This window comes from Onychomys torridus, chromosome 20 (genome assembly GCF_903995425.1).
Source record: "Onychomys torridus chromosome 20, mOncTor1.1, whole genome shotgun sequence".
Taxonomy (NCBI): domain Eukaryota; kingdom Metazoa; phylum Chordata; class Mammalia; order Rodentia; family Cricetidae; genus Onychomys; species Onychomys torridus.
Genome location: NC_050462.1, coordinates 11,014,976 through 11,034,844, shown reverse-complemented (window position 1 = coordinate 11,034,844; position 19,869 = coordinate 11,014,976). Strand labels below are relative to the sequence as shown.

General features: G+C 40.4%; 1 protein-coding gene across 19 annotated transcripts in view; it reads right to left on the bottom strand.

The window, feature by feature from the left end:
- The window catches only part of Anks1b (ankyrin repeat and sterile alpha motif domain containing 1B), a 1,022,809-nt gene that overhangs the window by 324,355 nt on the left and 678,585 nt on the right, over positions 1 to 19,869 (bottom strand). For all 19 annotated transcript variants that reach the window (XM_036169508.1, XM_036169510.1, XM_036169509.1 and 16 more), the window contains one exon: positions 2,239 to 2,337. In XM_036169508.1, coding sequence (XP_036025401.1) covers positions 2,239 to 2,337 — 99 coding nt within the window. The remainder of the gene's footprint in view (positions 1 to 2,238; positions 2,338 to 19,869) is intronic.

The following is a 19,869-nucleotide window of genomic DNA, read 5'->3' as shown; positions in this document are numbered from 1 at the left end:
AACTATGATTAATATTTATCTTTCTCTGTCTGAGGAGAATCTCTACCCTCCCTAGAGAGGGAGAGCGAAAAGGGAGAAGACACCGGAATCGCTGATGGGTGTAGTTGCCCCCATTACAGTTCACCTGTTCCAGTCTTGCCCCCCTTCATCTTTTCTCAGCTGGCAGACCCCACTTCACCTTTCTCTCCTCCAATCTCTCTGGTAAATTCCCTCCAGAATTAAGCAGACTAGAATATTCTAGTCATAGGCATTCCCCAGCGCCTACAAAATACATTCAAGTTCCTTAGCCCTGTAGAAATGGAAGAAAACCTACTCTTCCTGCTTTATCTTTGGTTATGGGCCACACACTTTTCAACTATCTTAAGCACATTGCATTTTCTTCTGTTCTGATGATTTTGGAAATCATGGTAAATACACCTACAACTTAACAACTTAAATATTTTAACCCTATAGTCCAGTGACATTAAGAGCAGTGACACTGTTGTGCCGATCTCACTGGATTTTAAATGACTAATTATTTTCCAAATGTTTCCAGAAAGTGATTGCCTGTGTAACACCTGTAATTACACAGTTCCTTCTGGCCTCCTGAAGTGCCTTTCCTTCCCTTACCAATTAAAATCCTACCTACCTTGAAAGGCTGGCACTTACACCCTACCACCTCCTTTAAGCTCCTTTAAAACCTTTTCTGGAAACATAAGGTCAACTCTGTTGCTAGGTTACACAGTTTCCAGTAAAAAAAAAAAAAAAGATACCTGGATGACAAATCACATCTAGACTAGAAAGCCTACTGATCAACTGTAAATGCACAATGGGATGGGACACTGTGGACCTCTCCAAATGATGCCTTTTGTTATTAAGCAAGTCCCTTGTAAGGACTCTAGAGGCGAAGTCTTGGAGTTGCTATAAGAGATACTGCTTCTAATGGATCATGAGGCTCTTCCAATATTCTTATTGGTGTATATTCATTGCATATAGTGTTTGCTTTTATATAGACAGATTCTTTGAGTATATCTTGTACTTTGACCACACCCATCTCTCCCCTTAGTCTCCTTCCCACTCTTCCTTCTGATAGTCTCTTCCATCCCACTACTTCCCTTTGTGTTCCCATGTTTGCATGTTGCTCAGGTGTGTGTGCGGAGATAGGACTGTTTTTATTTGTAAAGAATTCTAGGACCACAAAATAAAAGAATATTTTATTTGGCTTAATATGATAATCTCAGTTGCAAATATCCTCCAGATAATGACACAATTTTACTCTTTTTATGGTGAACAAAACTCTGTCATGTATATATACTATATACAACACTTAAAAATATCGATTCATATGGTAGTGGATACCCAAGCTGACTCCATAGCTGCAGTATGCAGGTATCTGTATAGTATACTAACTTAGAGCTCTTCAGACATACACCCATCTGTTGCATAGCTAGGTGACAAAAAGCACTATTTGTAATTTTATAAGGAACTTTTGGAGCAATGAATGGGTTTAATTTACATCCTTACCAACAACACATAAATATTTCCTTTTCCTACATCTTCTTCAGCATTGGTTGATGTTTGTTTTCTTAATGCTAGCCATCCAGAGTGGGATGAGATGGAATACTGATCTATTTGACTATGTGTTTCCTTGATAACTGCTTAGTTAGGGTGCATTTTCTTAATCGAGGTTCCTGCCTCTCAAATGACTAGCCTATGCCAAGTGACATAAAACTATCCAGTACAATAACTAAAGATGCTGGACATTTTCAACATATTTGTTGGCCATCCATAATTCATCTTTTGAGAACTACCTCTCCATTTCATTAACCTATCTATTGATTGGGTTGTTTGGCATTGGGGACATTCAATTATTTTTTAATTCTTTATATATTCTAGATATTAATTTTGTTAGATATATAGCCAACCAAGACTCTCTCCCACTCATGAAGCTTCTAAGTCAATGGCATTACTCACTCAACATGAATCCCATCTTTCTGACCTCTGTTGTCACTGGACATGAGTTAGGACTCGCACAGAAGAGGCATTCTGAATCTGTTCCACTGTTCTGCAGTGTTTCCTATATTGCATTTTTGTAGGCCAGTTTAAAACCAAGTGAAGCTTGTGGTAGTCTTTGGGTCCAATTAAAGTGGAGCCCAAGACCACTCTGATGGGCATCAGCAGCATGTGGAAACACTTAGATGCTTTGACTGTAAGTCACTGAAATCATCCATATGATAATCCCGATAAAGCATCCCTTACCTTTGGAAGGAGCTGGATTGCCTGTAGAATTCTCTGTCTGTGTCCAGAATTAAGGATTCCAATTTCCAACAAGTCCTGATCCTCCATAACATTGCTTCCCTGAAATCAAACCAGAAATGTTACCTGATGAATTCAGCATTTATCCTGTGTGAAATAATAATTTACTTTACATAAGGTAAAACAATAAGTACTCTGAATTGTATAAACACAAACAGAGTCATTCTCCTTTGAGTGTGAGGGAAGAGTGGTCACCCGGGAGACTGATTTGAAGGCCGTGGGAACCGACCTTCCCTCACGTACAGCTCTCATGACTTACTATTTATGGCTAAATTTTCTGCATTGAAGAGTCATTCACATGACTTTAGAATTCTGTTTCTGTAAAAGTACCAGTGCTTCTAGGAAGAGTTGTCATTCAGGATTATCAGTGACTTATAGAAGGATGTGAATGAATCAATTTATTTTTAAAAACTAATCTGAAAATAGATTTTGTGAGGAGGGCTGATGGAAAAATTGACATGTGTCATGGCAGGTTAAAAGTAAAAATAATTCATTTTAAAATATTGAATGTCAGATTCTTTAAATATGGGGATGGAACAAGGAATAAGATGCAAGTATCTGCTAGCAACTGTCATTATTGCTTCCATTTGAATATTGCAGATAGGTGCCATGGGATGCTTACTGTGGAATCCTGAGAGTATTGGGGGCACATTTTTGGAGATGATGTATAATCAAATATATGAAGTGTGCTTAGGACCCAAAACAAGATGGACAAAGGCAAAACCATGTGCAATAACCCATAGGGAGGAAAAAACAACCAACAAAACACTCATACTGGGAATAGAGCAGAGAGATAATAAAAATGTAAGGAGGAAAAGTAAGTCCAGACTAGGCTAAACAGACATTGTATGGCACAGTGATAGTTTGTATTCATTTTGGCCATCAAGGAAAGCCATGGGCAGGCTGAGAAAAGAGTTACATGGTGAAATTATAAATTTAGAAAGATCATTTTGACTTTTATGACTGGGCCTCAGTTTCCTTCTCTGTAAGATGAAAAGGCCAGGCCACACATTCTCCAAGGACTAGTCTACTCTTAAAAGTCTCAGATCTCAAATGATTATCTTAAGCTTCTGATCAATATTTGAAACAGAAGAGCAGAGATTGCTCTTTTTGTCCCAAATTCCAGTCTTCTAGAGTTTACAAGATAGAGTTTCTCAGATGGGTGATGGGGGCGCACACCTTTAATCCCAGCACTTAGGAGGCAGAGTCAGGCAGATTTCTGTGAGTTTGAGGCCAGCCTGGACTACAGAGCAAGATCCAGGATAGGCACCAAAACTACACAGAGAAACCCTGTCTCGAAAAAAAAGAGTTTCTCTTTAAATTGAAGACTCTAATATTCCAAACAGATCAAGGCAACCACATGTTCTCACTCCCTTTGGGGAGCTAGAAAGTAGAAAGGAGGTTGCAAGACTGTGAGGAGTGGCTGGGAGGTTGGATAATGGGATAGATGGAGAAATTCATTAAAATGCTGTATCACACAGTAGAATAGCTATATTCTATAAGTTTCATATATCCTAAAATTATCAGAGGAATTCAATGTTTTCTAACACAAAGGAATATTTAAAAAGATGAGATATTAATGGACACATTTGATTATTATCCATGGTACACACATATCACATGACCACACTGTGGTTCTTAAACAAGAACAGGGATTATATTCTATATAATAAAATAAAAGATTGAACACTTGAGGAATGGATGGAAGTTCAAGAATTTGAATTGCTGGTTTTTTCCCCCTGGGTAAATCAAGCTCCATTCTATTAACGTGTAACACAAGATACTTATGAAAGAAGGGATAGAATACTTGGTCATGGAGAAAAACAGGTACTAACAGATGTTCAAAACAAAAGAAAATGAACTAGAAAGGCTAGAAAGGGCATTCTTGGGGGCCTGAAGACCATTAGGAGGATGCAATAGTTGTCTTAGGGATGGCATGGGCATGGATTTAGGTTATAGTTGTGGAAGGCAGAAAACTATTGAAACCATCAATTAATTTTAGTTGGAGGTTGAACCTGAAGAATGAAGAGAAAAGCAGACTGGGGCAGGAGACCGATCTAGATTCCTTTCCTGAGATGGGGGGTGGTTAGATTGGCATAAAGTGAGATTAGTACATTTCCTCGTAAGTGCCAGAATAGATGGGTATAAGCAGTTTCATATCAGACCATGTTATAAATGGATAATTGACTGTTGGTAGAAGATGAAAGCCATTAGAACGACGCCTCACTTAGGGATTTCAGACGGGCATTCACTGAACAAAAGTGTTCCACCTACTCCTACCATCATGCCTATGCTTAAGCTATGCCAGCCACGTCAGAGGAGGTAGAACGATCCAGGTCCATAGCAGCACAATCATGAAAAGCCCAATGAAAAACAAATAACGCCAGTCTTGGCACAGTGCCACAGGAAACAGTGCTCTCAAGAAACTACTCAGTGCACGCAACGGAGCATGGCTAAAAATATAAATGACTTCATTTTGAGGAATTGTTATTACTTCCAGAAATGGACTGAGGTAGCCTGAGTGGAACATGTGATACCTGGTCCAACTTTTAATCTTGGAGGATTTCCCAAATCACTGACTGACCTTAAACAACCGCAACACTGGCCATGTATGTGCTAGACCACTGTCAGGTTCTCCATGTACCGAATTACCAGTCCATACCTTTAGCTCCCCCAAAACATGCAGCCTGGTTTCTTTGTTTATCAGCAAGCATGCATATCATCAAGATTTTATGGTTTGTAGGACCTGTTGTCTATAGCTAATTCTAAGAATTTGATGGCGGCATTTGACTACTAGGATGGTTTTAACAATTAAGTCCCAAAAGTCCACTGCTTTTTCTCTACACCATCCATACACTGTCTTTTCTATTTTCAATAAGGGAGGAGACTTTTGGAAAAACTGTACAAACGTCTGACATTTACAAAAGCGAATTAAACACATCACATCCTTGTTTGTTGGGTCAGATTTCCTAACATACGGGATACTAACAAAGCACTTTTTGAAAAAAAAAATGAGTAGAAGGTAGGAAAAGTATAATATAAAATATAAGGTTGTGCTTCATGAATTAGAGGACAGAAAGGGACTCTGTTCATTGTCCTTAGTGAGGCATACTACTAGAATTTTTTCATTTTGCTAATTATTCTTATTTGTTAACTATATGATGTTTACATGGATAGAAACATCACACTGTATGTAGCAAATATGTATGATTATTTTGTGTCATGAAAAAAACAATAAAAAGTGAATGTTCTATTTTCCATGTTTCTATAATATATAGGATAGATAACCCCAAATATCATGATATGTCTTCAGCTTGTCTTAAAATGTAAGGTGGCTTGACCTAGGTCTGGATCATGGTTAAGTCACATATTTTTTTGGCTTCTTTGTTCTTACCTGTAAAATGAAGCAGACTAATCAATATGTATTCAGTTAAAATGCTATTATTTCAACCATGTTTAACTTTTGATTAGTATAATTATATATAAATATAGAGTATATATTTTGAAATGACATTTTAGTGTTTTTAGAATTTGTAACCTAAACTTGGCTTTAAGAAATGATTTCAGAGAAGTTTGAGAATATGGCTTTCTGTTTTTGACAAAACAATCTAAGCAATATGAATTTGTAAAAATTTTCTTGTTAAATGAAGTAATAGAATACCTTCTTTGCAGCATTATGGATTCTTCCAGCTTTTCAGAAAAAAATTAAAATTTTACAATTCTTATGATTTCTTTTGGCATTTGGGTCACAGTTACACTACCAAGACCACAAACATTCCAATTCTGCCTAAAGAGCTAGGGTCTATTCTCACTCTCTTGCTTGCTTTTCTTAATGCAGAGACTTTCAACTTAAGATACCCCCTTTCCCTAATAAAAGCCAAATATAAACCTAGTTCCCTACTCCTTTATCCAGTTTTTACCTCACTGGTTTGGGGAGCAGAGCCCCATGACAGTCCTCGGCTTACCCACCTGTTCCAGTGCGTCCCACCTCCTCACCTTCCCATGACACTGCTCTCTGCTCATTGCTCATCTGACCTCCATAAAAAGCTTTCATCCTCTATGAGCTCCACAGACATCCCTACCAAATGGTAAGACTAACCCCCCAGTTGCCAGATCCAGTCCTGAATCCAAATACTTGCTGGCTAATTTGTCTGGTGGCTACAGAATTGGATAATGCCGACTTCTAGCATGTCCGCAACTGTAGTGAGTTATGTGAAGCAGTGTTTCTTTACACTTATAGATGGTGAAACCTTAGTCAAATCACATAGATGGAGTAAAATGGGGCCAAGAAGAAAACATACTCATCATTCTTGGGATGTAATTATTTATGGGCCATTTGGTCGTAGTTTGTGGATAGTCAATATAGTGTCTTTAGCAAATTCTCTCCTAATACTTTAGTGGTCAAAATGAATTGCGAACTTGTTATGCTTTCAGGGGTATTTATTTATTATGATGTGAGAAATCCATGCTATGAAATGACAAGCGTGGTTGAGTTTTGCTTAGCACCCTGTAGGGCACACTGCACAGGTGTTTTGGGAAGAGAAATCACAGAGAGAATGGTTTTGTGGGTCGCTAACCAAACAACTCACTAGCATGATCAAAGGCCCGAGGTGGTATTTTTACAGCTGCTGCTCTTTTCCTGACAAGAACTGATGGATCCGGGGATTCTTTATTACTTTCTTAAATCACAGAACAAAGAGAAATCACCTAATATTTTATCTGCTAATAGTTGAAGCTGAAGTTTCTCTGACCATGGGGAGATGGTTATGTATGGAGAGTTTTTAGCTCAGATAAGCCACCGAGATGACCAAATAGAAATGGGAAGTTGCGTTTCCTACTTAATGGCCCATTAGAGATAGAACAACTATTTATTGAAATCATATCTCAGGGATGTCCGCGCTGATGGCTCTGGCTCTCAGAACAACTTGAGAAGTGCATGCAGTTTCATAACTTTAATGCAATATTGCATTCATTTAGAATCTTGGACTTCATATCCCACATTAAATCAAGTGCTAGGGAAGTATGTCTGAGACCTTGGGAAGCTGGTTTCTTCTTAATACATGCTTGAGCTGGAGAATGGCTTTATTCTTTTTCTTTGTGCAGGCCCAAACTGAAAGCATCAATGGATATTATTGGTGGGGAAGATTGCTTTTGCTTTCATAATTAGCTCGATTAGATTCTTCTGGCAATTTGTGTGGCTTTATATTTAAACAGGGTACATATATAGTAGAGTGACATCAAGCTCTCACAAACTTGCACATGGAAAAATAATATTTTATTCCCTCCATAGTATTTTTCACAGCATAAAACTATACATAATTTTCTTAGAATAAAATGCCATGTCTTAACTTCTTACATTAAAGCTTTGAGTCAATTTGACATCAGTTTATAAGTAGATTCAATGCACATCTTTTCTGAATGATTATGGTAATAGTTACTGTAATAAGCAACAGATTTATAATATTCTTATGCAGCATAAGAATAAAGCTACATTTAGCTTATCATTTAGAAACACAGTATAAACGGATATATAACAGATGATACGTGTGCTCTAATTTATTAATTTATTATTATTATTATTAATAGTGTGTGCATGTGTGTGTGTGTGACATATAGGTCTGAATGTGGGCTCATGTGTGCCATGACACGCATGTGGAGGTCAGAGGGCACACTTCAGGGGGCGGTTTTCTTTCACTGTGGTTCTGGAGGTGACAACCGGGTCGTCAGGCTTGTGTGATCAAATGTGTTCACCTGCTATGGCATCTTGCAACTCACATGTTCCACGCTTAATTCCCTATCTCACACTAATGAAACAGCATCCAAAGAAGACTTAGTGGTCCTTCTGTAGCTTCTCTATCTTAGGCCTCCATAACATATCCTCCTGACTGCAACAGCATTTCCTGCACATGCTTAATTTACTCTCTATACTTTTAGCTTATGAACAGTTTTTCTGGAGTTTAAGATCACATGGATCATTTTTTGAAGCTGCAATTAGGATTTTAATTTCCAGATATCATGGAATTGCATGCAGACATTGTCTTTAATCCATTAGATAAAGTCGAGAAAGAGGAGGGACTGTAAGAGTGAGAATTGTTGAGACCAAGATTGGAAAAAGCACAGGGACAAATTATGAACCAAAGGCTGTGGAGCCCCAAGCTGGATCAGGCCCTCTGGATAAGTGAGACAATTGAGTGGCTTGATCTGTTTGGGAGGCACCCAGGCTGTGGGACTCGGACCTGTCCTTAGTGCATGAGCTGGCTGTTTGGAACCTTGGGCTTACACAGGGACACTTTGCTCAGCCTGGAAGGAGGTGACTGGACCTGCCTGTACTGAATCCACCAGGTTTAAATGAATCCCCAGGGGTGTCTTGATCCTGGAGGACATGGGAATGGAGGGGAGGGGCTGGGGGAAAGGTGGGGGGGGGGGCGGGAGGGGGGAGGACAGGGAGAACCCATGGCTGATGTGTAAAATTAAAACACAAATATAATAAAAATAAAAAAGAGTAAAACTACTGATGATTGGGTAAAGTTACTAAAAGATCTTCAGTAAAATGAGACTCTGACAAAATGAAAAAAAAAAAAAGAAAATACAGTATTAGTGGAAAATAAACAGATATAGACAAAATGTAATCATAACCCTTCCCATATGCCTGTGATCAATTCAGCATCACAGTAAACATCTCTGGGTCTTTCTGTTTCCATCTCCTTCTTTCTTGCTGGGATATACACCACTATTCAATAAGGTAGAGACATTCCTACATTCAGGTTATATATTCTAATAAAATAATCTTAGATTTATTTTTAAAATTGGTATTTAATAGCTAATATGATCACAGTGAAATTCCTGTCACCATTTGTAAAGAGATTTATTTATTTTATTTAATGTGTAGGAATGATTTGCCTACATGTCTGCATGTGTACCATGTGCAGTACCTGAGGAGGCTGGAAGAGGGTGAAGGAGCCCCTGGAACTGGAGTTAGCATGTGGGTTCTGGACACTTAACCATGTCCTCTGCAAGAATAGCAAGTTCTCTTAATCACAAAACCATCTCTCTAGTTCCCCTTTTTTTCCTGTCACCATTTTTGAAACTCTTATTTTTGAGGCCTCTTTGCCTTTTGAAACAAGTTTTCAAGCATTGGAAAAGGAGAAAAAAGTCTAAGTAAAGAGTTATTTACTTGTTTGAGTGTTGAGCCGGGTTTGGTGAAACTATCAATGGCAGTTATGGTTAGTGTGAGACACATGTTTGCATAGGTTTTATCATTACATGTATTTATAAAGTACTGCAAAGTCATTTGTACAGTGATTTATACTTCTTTGGCCAAAGATCTCATAGGTACCAGACAGGGAATCTATTCTTCATTTTGAAGGATGCCAGTTCACAGGTTCTTGAGGTAAGAGAAAAAGTTGATGTGGACAAAATTTATTTGAGTGTTCCTACTTTTCCCCAGATACACACATAGATGTAGAAAGATGGATAGGCTACACAGACTGCATGGGAATGTGTTCCACACCCATTCCCACCCTAGTTCAGAATCTCCTACAGGAAAGGGCCATTTAATGTATTTAACAGTCCCAGGGATGATGCAAAGCCGGCAACACAAAACGCCTCAAAAGATAGCTTCAAAGATGTTTATCTATCTAACGAAAATGTTCTAAATTCCTTCAACATCTGCATAATGGCAACTTAGGTAAACTACATGCTGTACTGAATTCTTTCTATGTGCTATCTAGGCACCCTTCCAAGTGCTTTTTGTTTGTTACTGTATTTCCCTCTTCCAGCAACTCCATTTAACTTGGAGCTGAGGGACATTTTTCATCAATTACCCCAGATCATCATCCTCTGAGGGCAACAGTCAATGCATCAGTGCTGTTTATGACCTCATACTACCTCCAGTGTGGCTACTGCAGGTCAGGGAAGATCCATTGTAACAAAAGAAAACACAGTTTGGCTTATATGTGTGTGTGTGTGTGTGTGTGTGTGTGTGTGTGTGTGTGTGTGTGTTTTATTTAAGAGGCATATGAAATTACATAAAAACAGATGCTCTGATCTATTTTATGTCTGATTTGGTGGCATTTAAGCGTCAATGACTCCCTCTCTGTGGAAGATCATTTAGAAAGCTGCCTGACCCATCCCCCAACCCCTGACTCCACTTTGCTCTGGTCCTTTCTGTTCACTGAATCATGGAAACAGGGCTGAGAGAGACCTGTAGGCTTTTCTGGTTTAAGTGTTCCCTAACTAACCACAGCACTTCAACTTTTCTGAGGCAGCATGGTGTCTAGCTGGTTTTACATCATCCCCAGAGGGGTAGCTGGGTGTTAGATACTTTACATGGTATTTTCCAGCAGTCAAGCCTGACTATGGGGTAGAGTTGAGGTTGGAGGGGACACCTTGGTTCTACTTGTTCTGCTCTTATTGCAATGCAGACTGAGTGTTAAAGCCGAGCTATTAGAAGAACAAGCCAAGAGCAGAGATGAAAGAACTGTCAGCATCTGCCCCATGTCCTTTCCCAATCACAAGCTGTGAAGTTAATTTTTTTCCTTGAGTAGGCTGTACATAATCTTGGCAGGTACTGAGTTTTATTCTTCTCTCTAATATTCTGAACATTTAATTCCTTGTGCCTCTCAAGAGAAAACCGAGCAGCACCTAGCTTGGCTTGGACACTCTGCTCTTGCCTGAGGAGGAACACGATTCCTTGATATTTCCAGTAGGTTCCTCTTACACACGCTTCTGGCTGGTGGTGTGGAGGAATACTAAATACCAAGGATTACGTGTTCATGGTATCCGGTACACTGCCCACTTAGTTTGTAAATCTTGTAAGAATCTTGTAAGCTACATGGCATTATCCTCATTTTAGAGATGAAGGGATAGTCTTGGGGATGTGAAATTGTTCTAAGTTTACATAGTCAATATCTGATGAATCTGAGATCAGTGTTTTATTCTACCAGACTCTAAGATAGTGCTTCACTTGCTACAGAAAGAGAGCCAAGTAGGAACAGGTGCTTTCTCCAGTCAACAGATGTGCAACACTGCTCAGAACTGATTCCCAGGGGGATGGATATATATATATCCTAACACATTTTACTTCTAATAAATTAGATACCATCTGAAAGGTCAAGTGGTTAGCTTTCCTTTCAAATTATTATGATCCATATCCAAGCCCCTTAATAAATGTAACTGAGCACCACATAACTTGTCCCATTCTGAACTGGGGCCACACAGGGAGGTGGGGAGCATCAGTTTGGCAACAGGTGGGTATGTGGGATCCAGCTCTCATTGCTGATCCTTGTCAGAGGTCTAACTGGTCAACTGAAGAGAAGTTCTCAGATCAGGGGCATGCTTGGGTGACTCTTTTGAGTCTCTTTCAAAGCCAGAATGAAGAAGGAGGATATCTAGGAATGAATTAAGGTCGAGGGTGTCTAGGAGTGAATTAAGGTCAAGGGTGTCTAGGAGTGAATTAAGGTCAAGGGTGTCAGGGAACAAATCGATGGCCTTTGTGTCTCTTGTTACTATGTTAAGGATCTAGAGAAAAGGGAGTGAGTTGGGGACTCTGAGGTGGTCTAAGCTAAGGAAAATGTGACCATGAAGGTGGACAATTTTGTCCCCCCAACATTGAGAATCCACTCAACATAGCAACTTATTTATTAATTCACAGAGATGAGGAAACAGACATATCCAGATAATGCAAAGGGTTTCCTGACACTGAGAAGGATGATCAGATACATTTCAGTTAAAGAAACTCAAGAAGAAAGGGAAAAAAAGGATGGGGAGGAAAGCAGAGGTGCTTTTGTTCTGAAATGTACAGGTGGTTTTGAGGGAAATAAGGCTGCCGCAAAGAATACATTAACTGACATTTATGGTGGCACCATGCTGTCCCTCGCTTCATTGGGTGGCTTTACGGATGAAGTCACAGGAAGCCGGGAATGAATCAACAGTGCCCGGTCCATCGGCGTCACAGGTCAAGAATGGGCACTCACTCATTTAGTCAACATCAATTTGTTCGGCTTGGTTTTGAGCACTTCCTCTGTGTCAGGCATGGTACCGTGGTTCTGAGAACACTGCCCTATGACAGACATGGTCTTTTTACATTAGAAGTTAAAGTCTAGTAGATAAAACAGGAAAATAATTGAATAAAAATATACGAATTACGACACAGCAGTCTTATGTTTACTATATGACATTAAGCACTTTTTTATTGCCCATAAGAACTCCTACAGTGGTTACAATTAACCTTTTTTAAAAAATTAAAAATGTGATGCACAAAGAAGCTGATGATTCGAGCAAGCTCATACAGAAAGTCAAGTTGTTCTAGAGGAACTTTATAGAGTGCCTAGATAAAACCAAACCAAATATGGGAGACGTGTTTGTTGGAAAGACTGGGCAGGAAAGCTTTAGGAGGCAATTGAAATGATTAGAAGGATTAAAGAAGGGCATGAGAAGAGCTGTTAGAAGGACATCACTGGCTGAAGTAGCAGGGTACAGAGGCACTGTGGTGGGAACAATGCCAAAGGAGGAGGAACAGACAGAAGCAGAACTTACTGGCTGAAGAGGATGAGACTTCAGAGTATGAAGCAAGAAGAGGCCTGAGAGATGCGGGGGCCTGTACAACCTAACACCTTTCATTTTATTCCAACTATGACAGGAAGAATTGAAGGCTATCAACTAATTTGGAACCAGCAAATCTGGTTTTGGTGTAATGAACATGTGAAGAATTTCAGGTACATACTCAACTCAACAACCCAACTGAAACAGCCCTATGACGGTCATCAACTCTCTGAAGGAAATGAGATGAAGTCTGACCATTCAGAGAACAATGTGGATTGGTTTCTCTGGGGAGTCAAATTTTCAAAGCAAATATAAATTTTCATTTGAACCAATGAGAAAAACCAGATGGTAAAAGTAGGTCCTAGATACATCAGAGTAGGTCATAGGCCCCGGGCAGAGAAGCTATTATTATCCTGTTGCTAAATGGATCTGCTATCACACTGCTCTGATCTCTATATACTCAGCTTTGTACCTATAGGTTAGCACAGCTCTCAACCTTCGTCAGAGAAAGCTTTTGTTTGAAGTGGACAGAGCTTAATACAGACACCCAGACCTGGTCAAACTGCAGAGGAGAGACTGTGAAATGCTTACCTCTAAGTGGGACATTTATATCACATATACCCCCAACCCAAGGCTTGGGGATCATCCTGAAAGGCAGAGAGATTGTAAGAGCCAGAGACTGTGGAGGATGACTGAGAAACAGTGTTATCTGGACACGACAGGCCTGTTGCACGCGTTAACTCATAGTGGCTGTAGCTACCTGCACAAGACCGGCATGAGATCAAGCCAAGCAAAATTCCAACATGGATGGGGGAACAGCTCATGAGACCCCACCCCTAGTTGAAGAGTTATTGGCAACTGATGGCTGCTGGAGGAAGGAGAGTCAGTTTTCTTTAGGGATTCAGCCTGGGGTTGGTTGCCCATACTCCAGTGGGTAGCTTCAGTGGGTAGCCCTATGCCATGACATGCTACCAGCATCAACTGGACTCAGTGATTGCAATAAAGAAATACATGAAGTTGTGAGGGAGACCCACCCGGTAGGAGGAATATGGGAAGAGGTGGTAGGGGAGGAACTAGGGAGTTGATTTAGTCAAAACACAATCCATATGGGTACAAGAGTCTAAAAATTAAATCAGAATGGTGTTTGATAAAGATTCTAAGTTGATAAATTATGGACAAAGCTTTAATAGTACTCAGGTTGAAAACAGTCACACTCCATGGCTCCAGCAACCTGATTTCTAGGTTGTGCTGAACGCCATTGTTAGGCTGAGGCCCTTTTCTTTCGCTACCTGCTGCTTCAAAGGCTGATTCTGCTCAACATTCCAAGCCTCCTTGAAGCTGTGTTTGTACGTGTGGCAGATCTGCCCATGGAGAAACTTCCGGAAAAGCATCTGCATTCCCAGCAGAAAGGAAGAAATTCACTAGCTAGTTTATGTGCCCATAAGAAAGTACTGTGAACTTCCCTCAGGGTAAGGTAGACTTTACAGGGAGATAGCAGCAGAGTCAGGCCCATGATCCTTTGACGGCGCATTATGGGTAGTTCAGTTGGATGTCTGGAAGCAGGCGAACATGGGCGGTGGAGGAAGTAAGGACTCATGAATACACCAGCTCTCTCCATTTTTTACGTTTGAGTCTCTCTGGACAGTTTTATATGGAAAATAATGATAGGAACATGTCTCATGGTGTGTAACAGGAGCCAAGATAGAGGCAGTGGGTATTTATTGTTGGCCTTATTTTGTCCTATAGAGACTGGGATAGATAAACACAAGTGTGACAGAGATGGGGTGTTAGTGTGTGTGTGTGTGTGTGTGTGTGTGTGTGTGTGTGTGTGTGTGTACGCACACAGTGGGGGGAGAGTATTTGTGTATATATACATATATATATATAATGTTAGATATATTACATTATTTCATCACATTTTGACTTGAAATGGTGACATCTCATGAAGAGACCCTTGAAAGAGCTTTTCCTCTTAATTTCAGTTTCAGCGAACAATCGCTAGGTATGATGTTACCACACACATGTTCATGAGGTTGGCACACTCACAGCAGGTGTCCAGAGGCTGTAAAAAGTCACATTTTTACATAAGCCTGGTGTTCTGTCAATACAACGCATGAAGCATAGACTCAAAAACCCACTGGAGATATTAGCACGTTACACATATTGGGCTGAAACCCTAAGAACACTTAGTGGTAGGTGAGACTGGCTTTATGTGAGACTGTGCCCTGAGCTCCTAAGATGCCAAAGGGCGTCTCAGATCTTTCGTGATCTCGCACACCTTTGGTGAATAGTCAATGGTGATCATGTTTCTGAAACAGTTGGCTGGTGGAATAGTCCTGACTTTTCCCTATACTTATTTTTGGGTTTGGTATTTAAGATATTTTTTTTTTTCCCTGAGATGTCTTTTGGATAAAAAATATTTTTCTTCCTGAAAACTTTGTCTGAACTCATTTTGAGTTTTAAGATGTAGTGGTAGGAAAATGTCTACCCCAGAGCCCTGGACTAGTGTGTGAGGAGATCGTCCCAGCAGAGCATAAAAAGCTGACTGATCTAACTGAGCAGTGGTCACAAAAAGTAAGCCATGTCACAGACGAGAAAAGCCCTTAGAAGTGTTTCGGGACTGGCTGATCACACCTTTTGACTGGAGGTTGAACGCAAAAGGAAGGTTCATTTCAAGACACTCACACCCTTGCCCCACATCTATAACATGTCAGACAGTCTATTTATTTATCTATTTATTTGTTTATTTATCTATTTATTTATTTGTTTGCTTGGTTTTACCTTATAACTAGTATCATTCAAGTCTTCTAGAGAAAGAAAAAGAAAGAAGTCCTTCCCTATAATAAATATTATTAAACGTTCTCTTGTTTCATTTTCCTTTTAAAGTTTGATTCTATTTAAATTTTTTACATATAGTATACTTTGACCATATTCTTGCTCTGCTCCCAACTCCTCCCAGCTCAGCCTCACCCCTCTCCCTACCGAACTTCATTTCCTTTCTCTCTCTCTCTCTCTTCCTCTAAAAATCAAAACAAACAAGCAAACAAAAAACTAAAAGATGCTGTTTGTAGTTGGGACCTGCTGGGAAAGAATCATTTTTTAGTCCAATGGAGAGTGGCTGGGCCTATCAACCATACCCCAGAGCAGGCTCCACGTCCAAGAGTACTTGGCCAGCACAAAATAGACTTCAAGCTAAAGAAAAAGTTCTAAAATATTCAACTGGTATCTAAACTCTCATGAAACCAACTTAAAATGTATATTTATTTAGAAATGGATACACCATGATTAGGTTGAAGATGTGGTAAACAGTCATAGAATCCTTGTCTTCTTTCTCCTGGGTATTAGATGTCTTGTTTCCTTTGCTGGTCAGCAAGCTTCTTGGGAGAAAGGGTCAACATCTTTGCCTTTCCCTCAGCTCTTATTTGCTAAGAATCAAATAGAATAAATGCTTCAGTGAATGATGTGTAAGCGCAAACAGGAAGTATAGGCTCATGGGAGAATGTGGTCCTGGCTCACTAGGGTACATACGGCAGGCAAAGCTTTGAAAAGCCCGGCAGCAAACTCCAATACACAGGATGCCGGATGTGTGGTGTTTCTCCACTAATTGAAGGAAAGATAAAGATGGAATTGCTGTACACCATAACACCAAAATGTTCTTAATTTTTTCTTCCAATTTTGCAAATTCTCATGATTTGATTTCTATCCAGGACTGTCAGTTGAGACATCTGATAATCTAAAAGCATTCAGAGAATTAGGATCCCATATGGCTCAAAAAATATTTCCTATCCGGCAGGAGAAAGAGAACATACTGTGAAAATAATACCAGTATACTCTTCAATGTACGTGCAGGGGGAGAACAAATGAATTTAAATCACTTTTCACAGAATAATGATAACGATCATCAGGATTAATTATAACAACCAAAATACAGAGGCTATGCCGTTCTTCATAACCATTCCACATTATGAAAAATCAGTGTCACAAAGCAGTGGCAGTAATGGGGTTATGTTTTATCTAACAGAAGCATATTCCTCAGAAATAGGCACCAAATTAAGAGCCCTGGCTTATTTGAAAAGTTAATTGTATAAACATGGAAAAGGTCATTCAACTTCCTTAGGCCTTATAGTTTTCTCAACCGCATAGTAAGAGGGTTGAACCAGATGTTCCTTCCAAACACATCTGGAGATCCCATTGTGTGAGTACTCGTAGACTCACACTTGAAAGAATAACTGACTCTTCTTGTTTGGGGCAGAGAGCGCCACTTCCTTCAAATGGCTGCTCAGTCTGACAGAGAGATGTATATAATCAAGAGAGGGAAAGGGGACTTGGGTTCCAGTAGTATTTTCTGACCGAAACATGAACGATCATATGATAAGAACCGTTATTCCCTGAGACTCGACAGTGCTGACATCATCAACAGTCTATAAAACAGATATTAACTCCCCGCCCCATTTTAGAGAATACAGAATCACAGAGATAAGCAACAACTCGAGAGCTGTCACCATAGAAGCGACAGAGCAGCTGTGGTTGCCAAGGTTGTAGGGAAGTAGATGTTGGAACAGGATTTCCCCCACTCTGCCACCTGTGGCCACCAGACAAGTGTTAGTCACGCGGAATTGTTCCACTGACGTCTGATGGTGGGGGCTTCCCTGACCAGCTTAGTGATCTCCTTTATGCTCTTGCCCATGATTTCATTCTAGGGACTATGGATTAATAACAAACAGGATAAAGATGTGGGACTCAGGGTCTCACGCTCAGCTCTCCTTCTTATTAGCAGTGTGAGTCTGGATCAAGGAATGTTTTCCCCATCTGTAAAATGGGGATAACAACTCTCCTCCCTTTTAGAGATGTGGTATGAGTATGAAGTTGCTTTATATGCCATAAAGTAAAATTGCTATAAATAAAGGAGGCCTGAAGGAAGTATTTTTTTTTTTAAAGAATACAGCACTGTAAATCTTCTAGTTTCATGTTGTTTTTGCCAGAAATAGTCTATTCTGAAAGAGGCAGCGTGTGCAGTGGGGGAAAGAAAAGCAGATTTATTCCTAGCTCTGCCATTTACTTATCTTTGTGGCCTTGGGTGAGTCATTGAACTGGGTGCTTCACAGGGTCCCTGGCTCATAGGGCCTCACACTTGGGGTTTATGGCTCCATGAAGACTGTCTTGAAATTCTCCCTATTTTTTCCTTCCTTTGAAGTTGTCTTTTCTAAGTGAAGTCTGATGGGACAATGGAATATGACTTGGCATCTCAGACCACGAGAAGTCCCTTTTCCTGCTGCTTCCCCAGAAAGGTTCTAGCAGAGACTCTCCCTGTTGCCCTCAGGTGCCCTGGGCCCTGCCTGTCCCCCTGATCCCTGTGTCATGACAATGCTGTCAATCTCCATCCCAGCAGGGATTGTATTGGTCCAGAGGTGGCTTGCCTTGGGCACTCTTGGCACTCACTGCCAGCTGAGTGCTACCCAGAATCACAAACAGAATATTTTAGTACAGAGATTCAACAGTTCTTGGGAGATAGATACACTGTCTGCTCCGGGTTTGGGAGATAGGTTCCTGGGCAAGCGATACATCTGGTGCTGCTCCTACAAAGTAGGATTCAGGCCAGGATGTCCCCTGGGCCTGGCATCAGGAGGCAGGGTCCGAAGTATCTTGGGGTCTGTATTCTCTCTACAAGTGTCTGGTGCTTGAGACTGTTTGCCAGGCCAGCTCCGTGCCCAGGGCCTTCTCCCTTCTAGCCTTCTTGGGTTTGCCATACCCCTGCCACCACTTTGGCCAATTCAAGGCATCTGTGGATACAAACCAGACTATAAACTGTGTTATTCCGATGGCACTGTAGAAGATGCTTATTGGAATATCTGCATTTAAAAGTAGCATTGCACAATGTAAACACAAATGGCGAGTTTCATGTTAAAACATAAAATTTTAATTTTTCTTAGAAGAGTAGGTAGCAAATAAGACAAACTACCATAATGATCTAGATACCGAGCACAGAAAAGGCTTTCTATGTGTTCTAATGGCAACCTTCCTTCTGTGTGTCAATAAGGGGGGCCAACAACAATTTCTTTCTGCACTGGACCTAGCAAATTATGTGGCTGGCTGTGTTCCCAGGTGTAAGCTTTGCAGAGATTCCTGGCTTCTGGCCCACTGGTCCACAGGTGGACCTGCTGTAACTCTGCTTGGAGTCTGACTTCAGGTAGGGAGCACTGGCTGGGCGGACTGATTCTAGAATCACTCATTACTAGTGTTCTGTACCTTTTCCCCCACCTTTTCAACTGGGTGGAAAAGGAGGCACGGGAACCCTTTCACTGGAAACCATGAGAGTCATTTAACTTTGACAAGGGTGGTACTCCACTGCTCGTTAACTAACAGCTTTACTTCCAGTGCTTATTAAAAATTATGAAGATAATGAGCAACACTGAAGTTTGTCTGAATTTATGGAGTTTCATCATCATCCATTCATCCATTCATTCATTCCCAACATCAGGTCACAGCCTTTATTGAATGAGTACATACCATGCTACACAGACTTGGTGAAGCGATTCAGATATTATATTCTCTCTCCTAAAAGAGCTTCAAGTCAATGGAGGTGGGATCAAGCTGAGGTAGGAACAGAAGTCACATTAACAGATTTATTTTTCATGCAATAAGATCAATGATTATGGCTATACAGAGAAGGGATTCCTGAAGCACACAGGCGCAGATTAAGAAAGGCATTTCTGGCAGGGTGACTATAATACGAAGTGATGTGTACAAATTAATCGGAATTCAGAAAATGGAGAGAACACTGTAAAAATCAGTTACAGCATGGACAAAGAAACAGGGTGCCGAGAGTAAAAAATCAACCATCTTAATCAAACTAGAGAAACAGGGAGAGAGACAAGCCACTAAGCTTTTTAACAGTAGCACAGAAAAGGCACCCTGTAGTTGCCATGTTTTGCCTGGAAAAGAGATAACTGGACCTCCAGTTTAGAGGGCATCCTCCAGTGGTGATGTGAAATGTAATTTGAAGGGATAAAGTGGAGGGTGAACCCTTGCAGA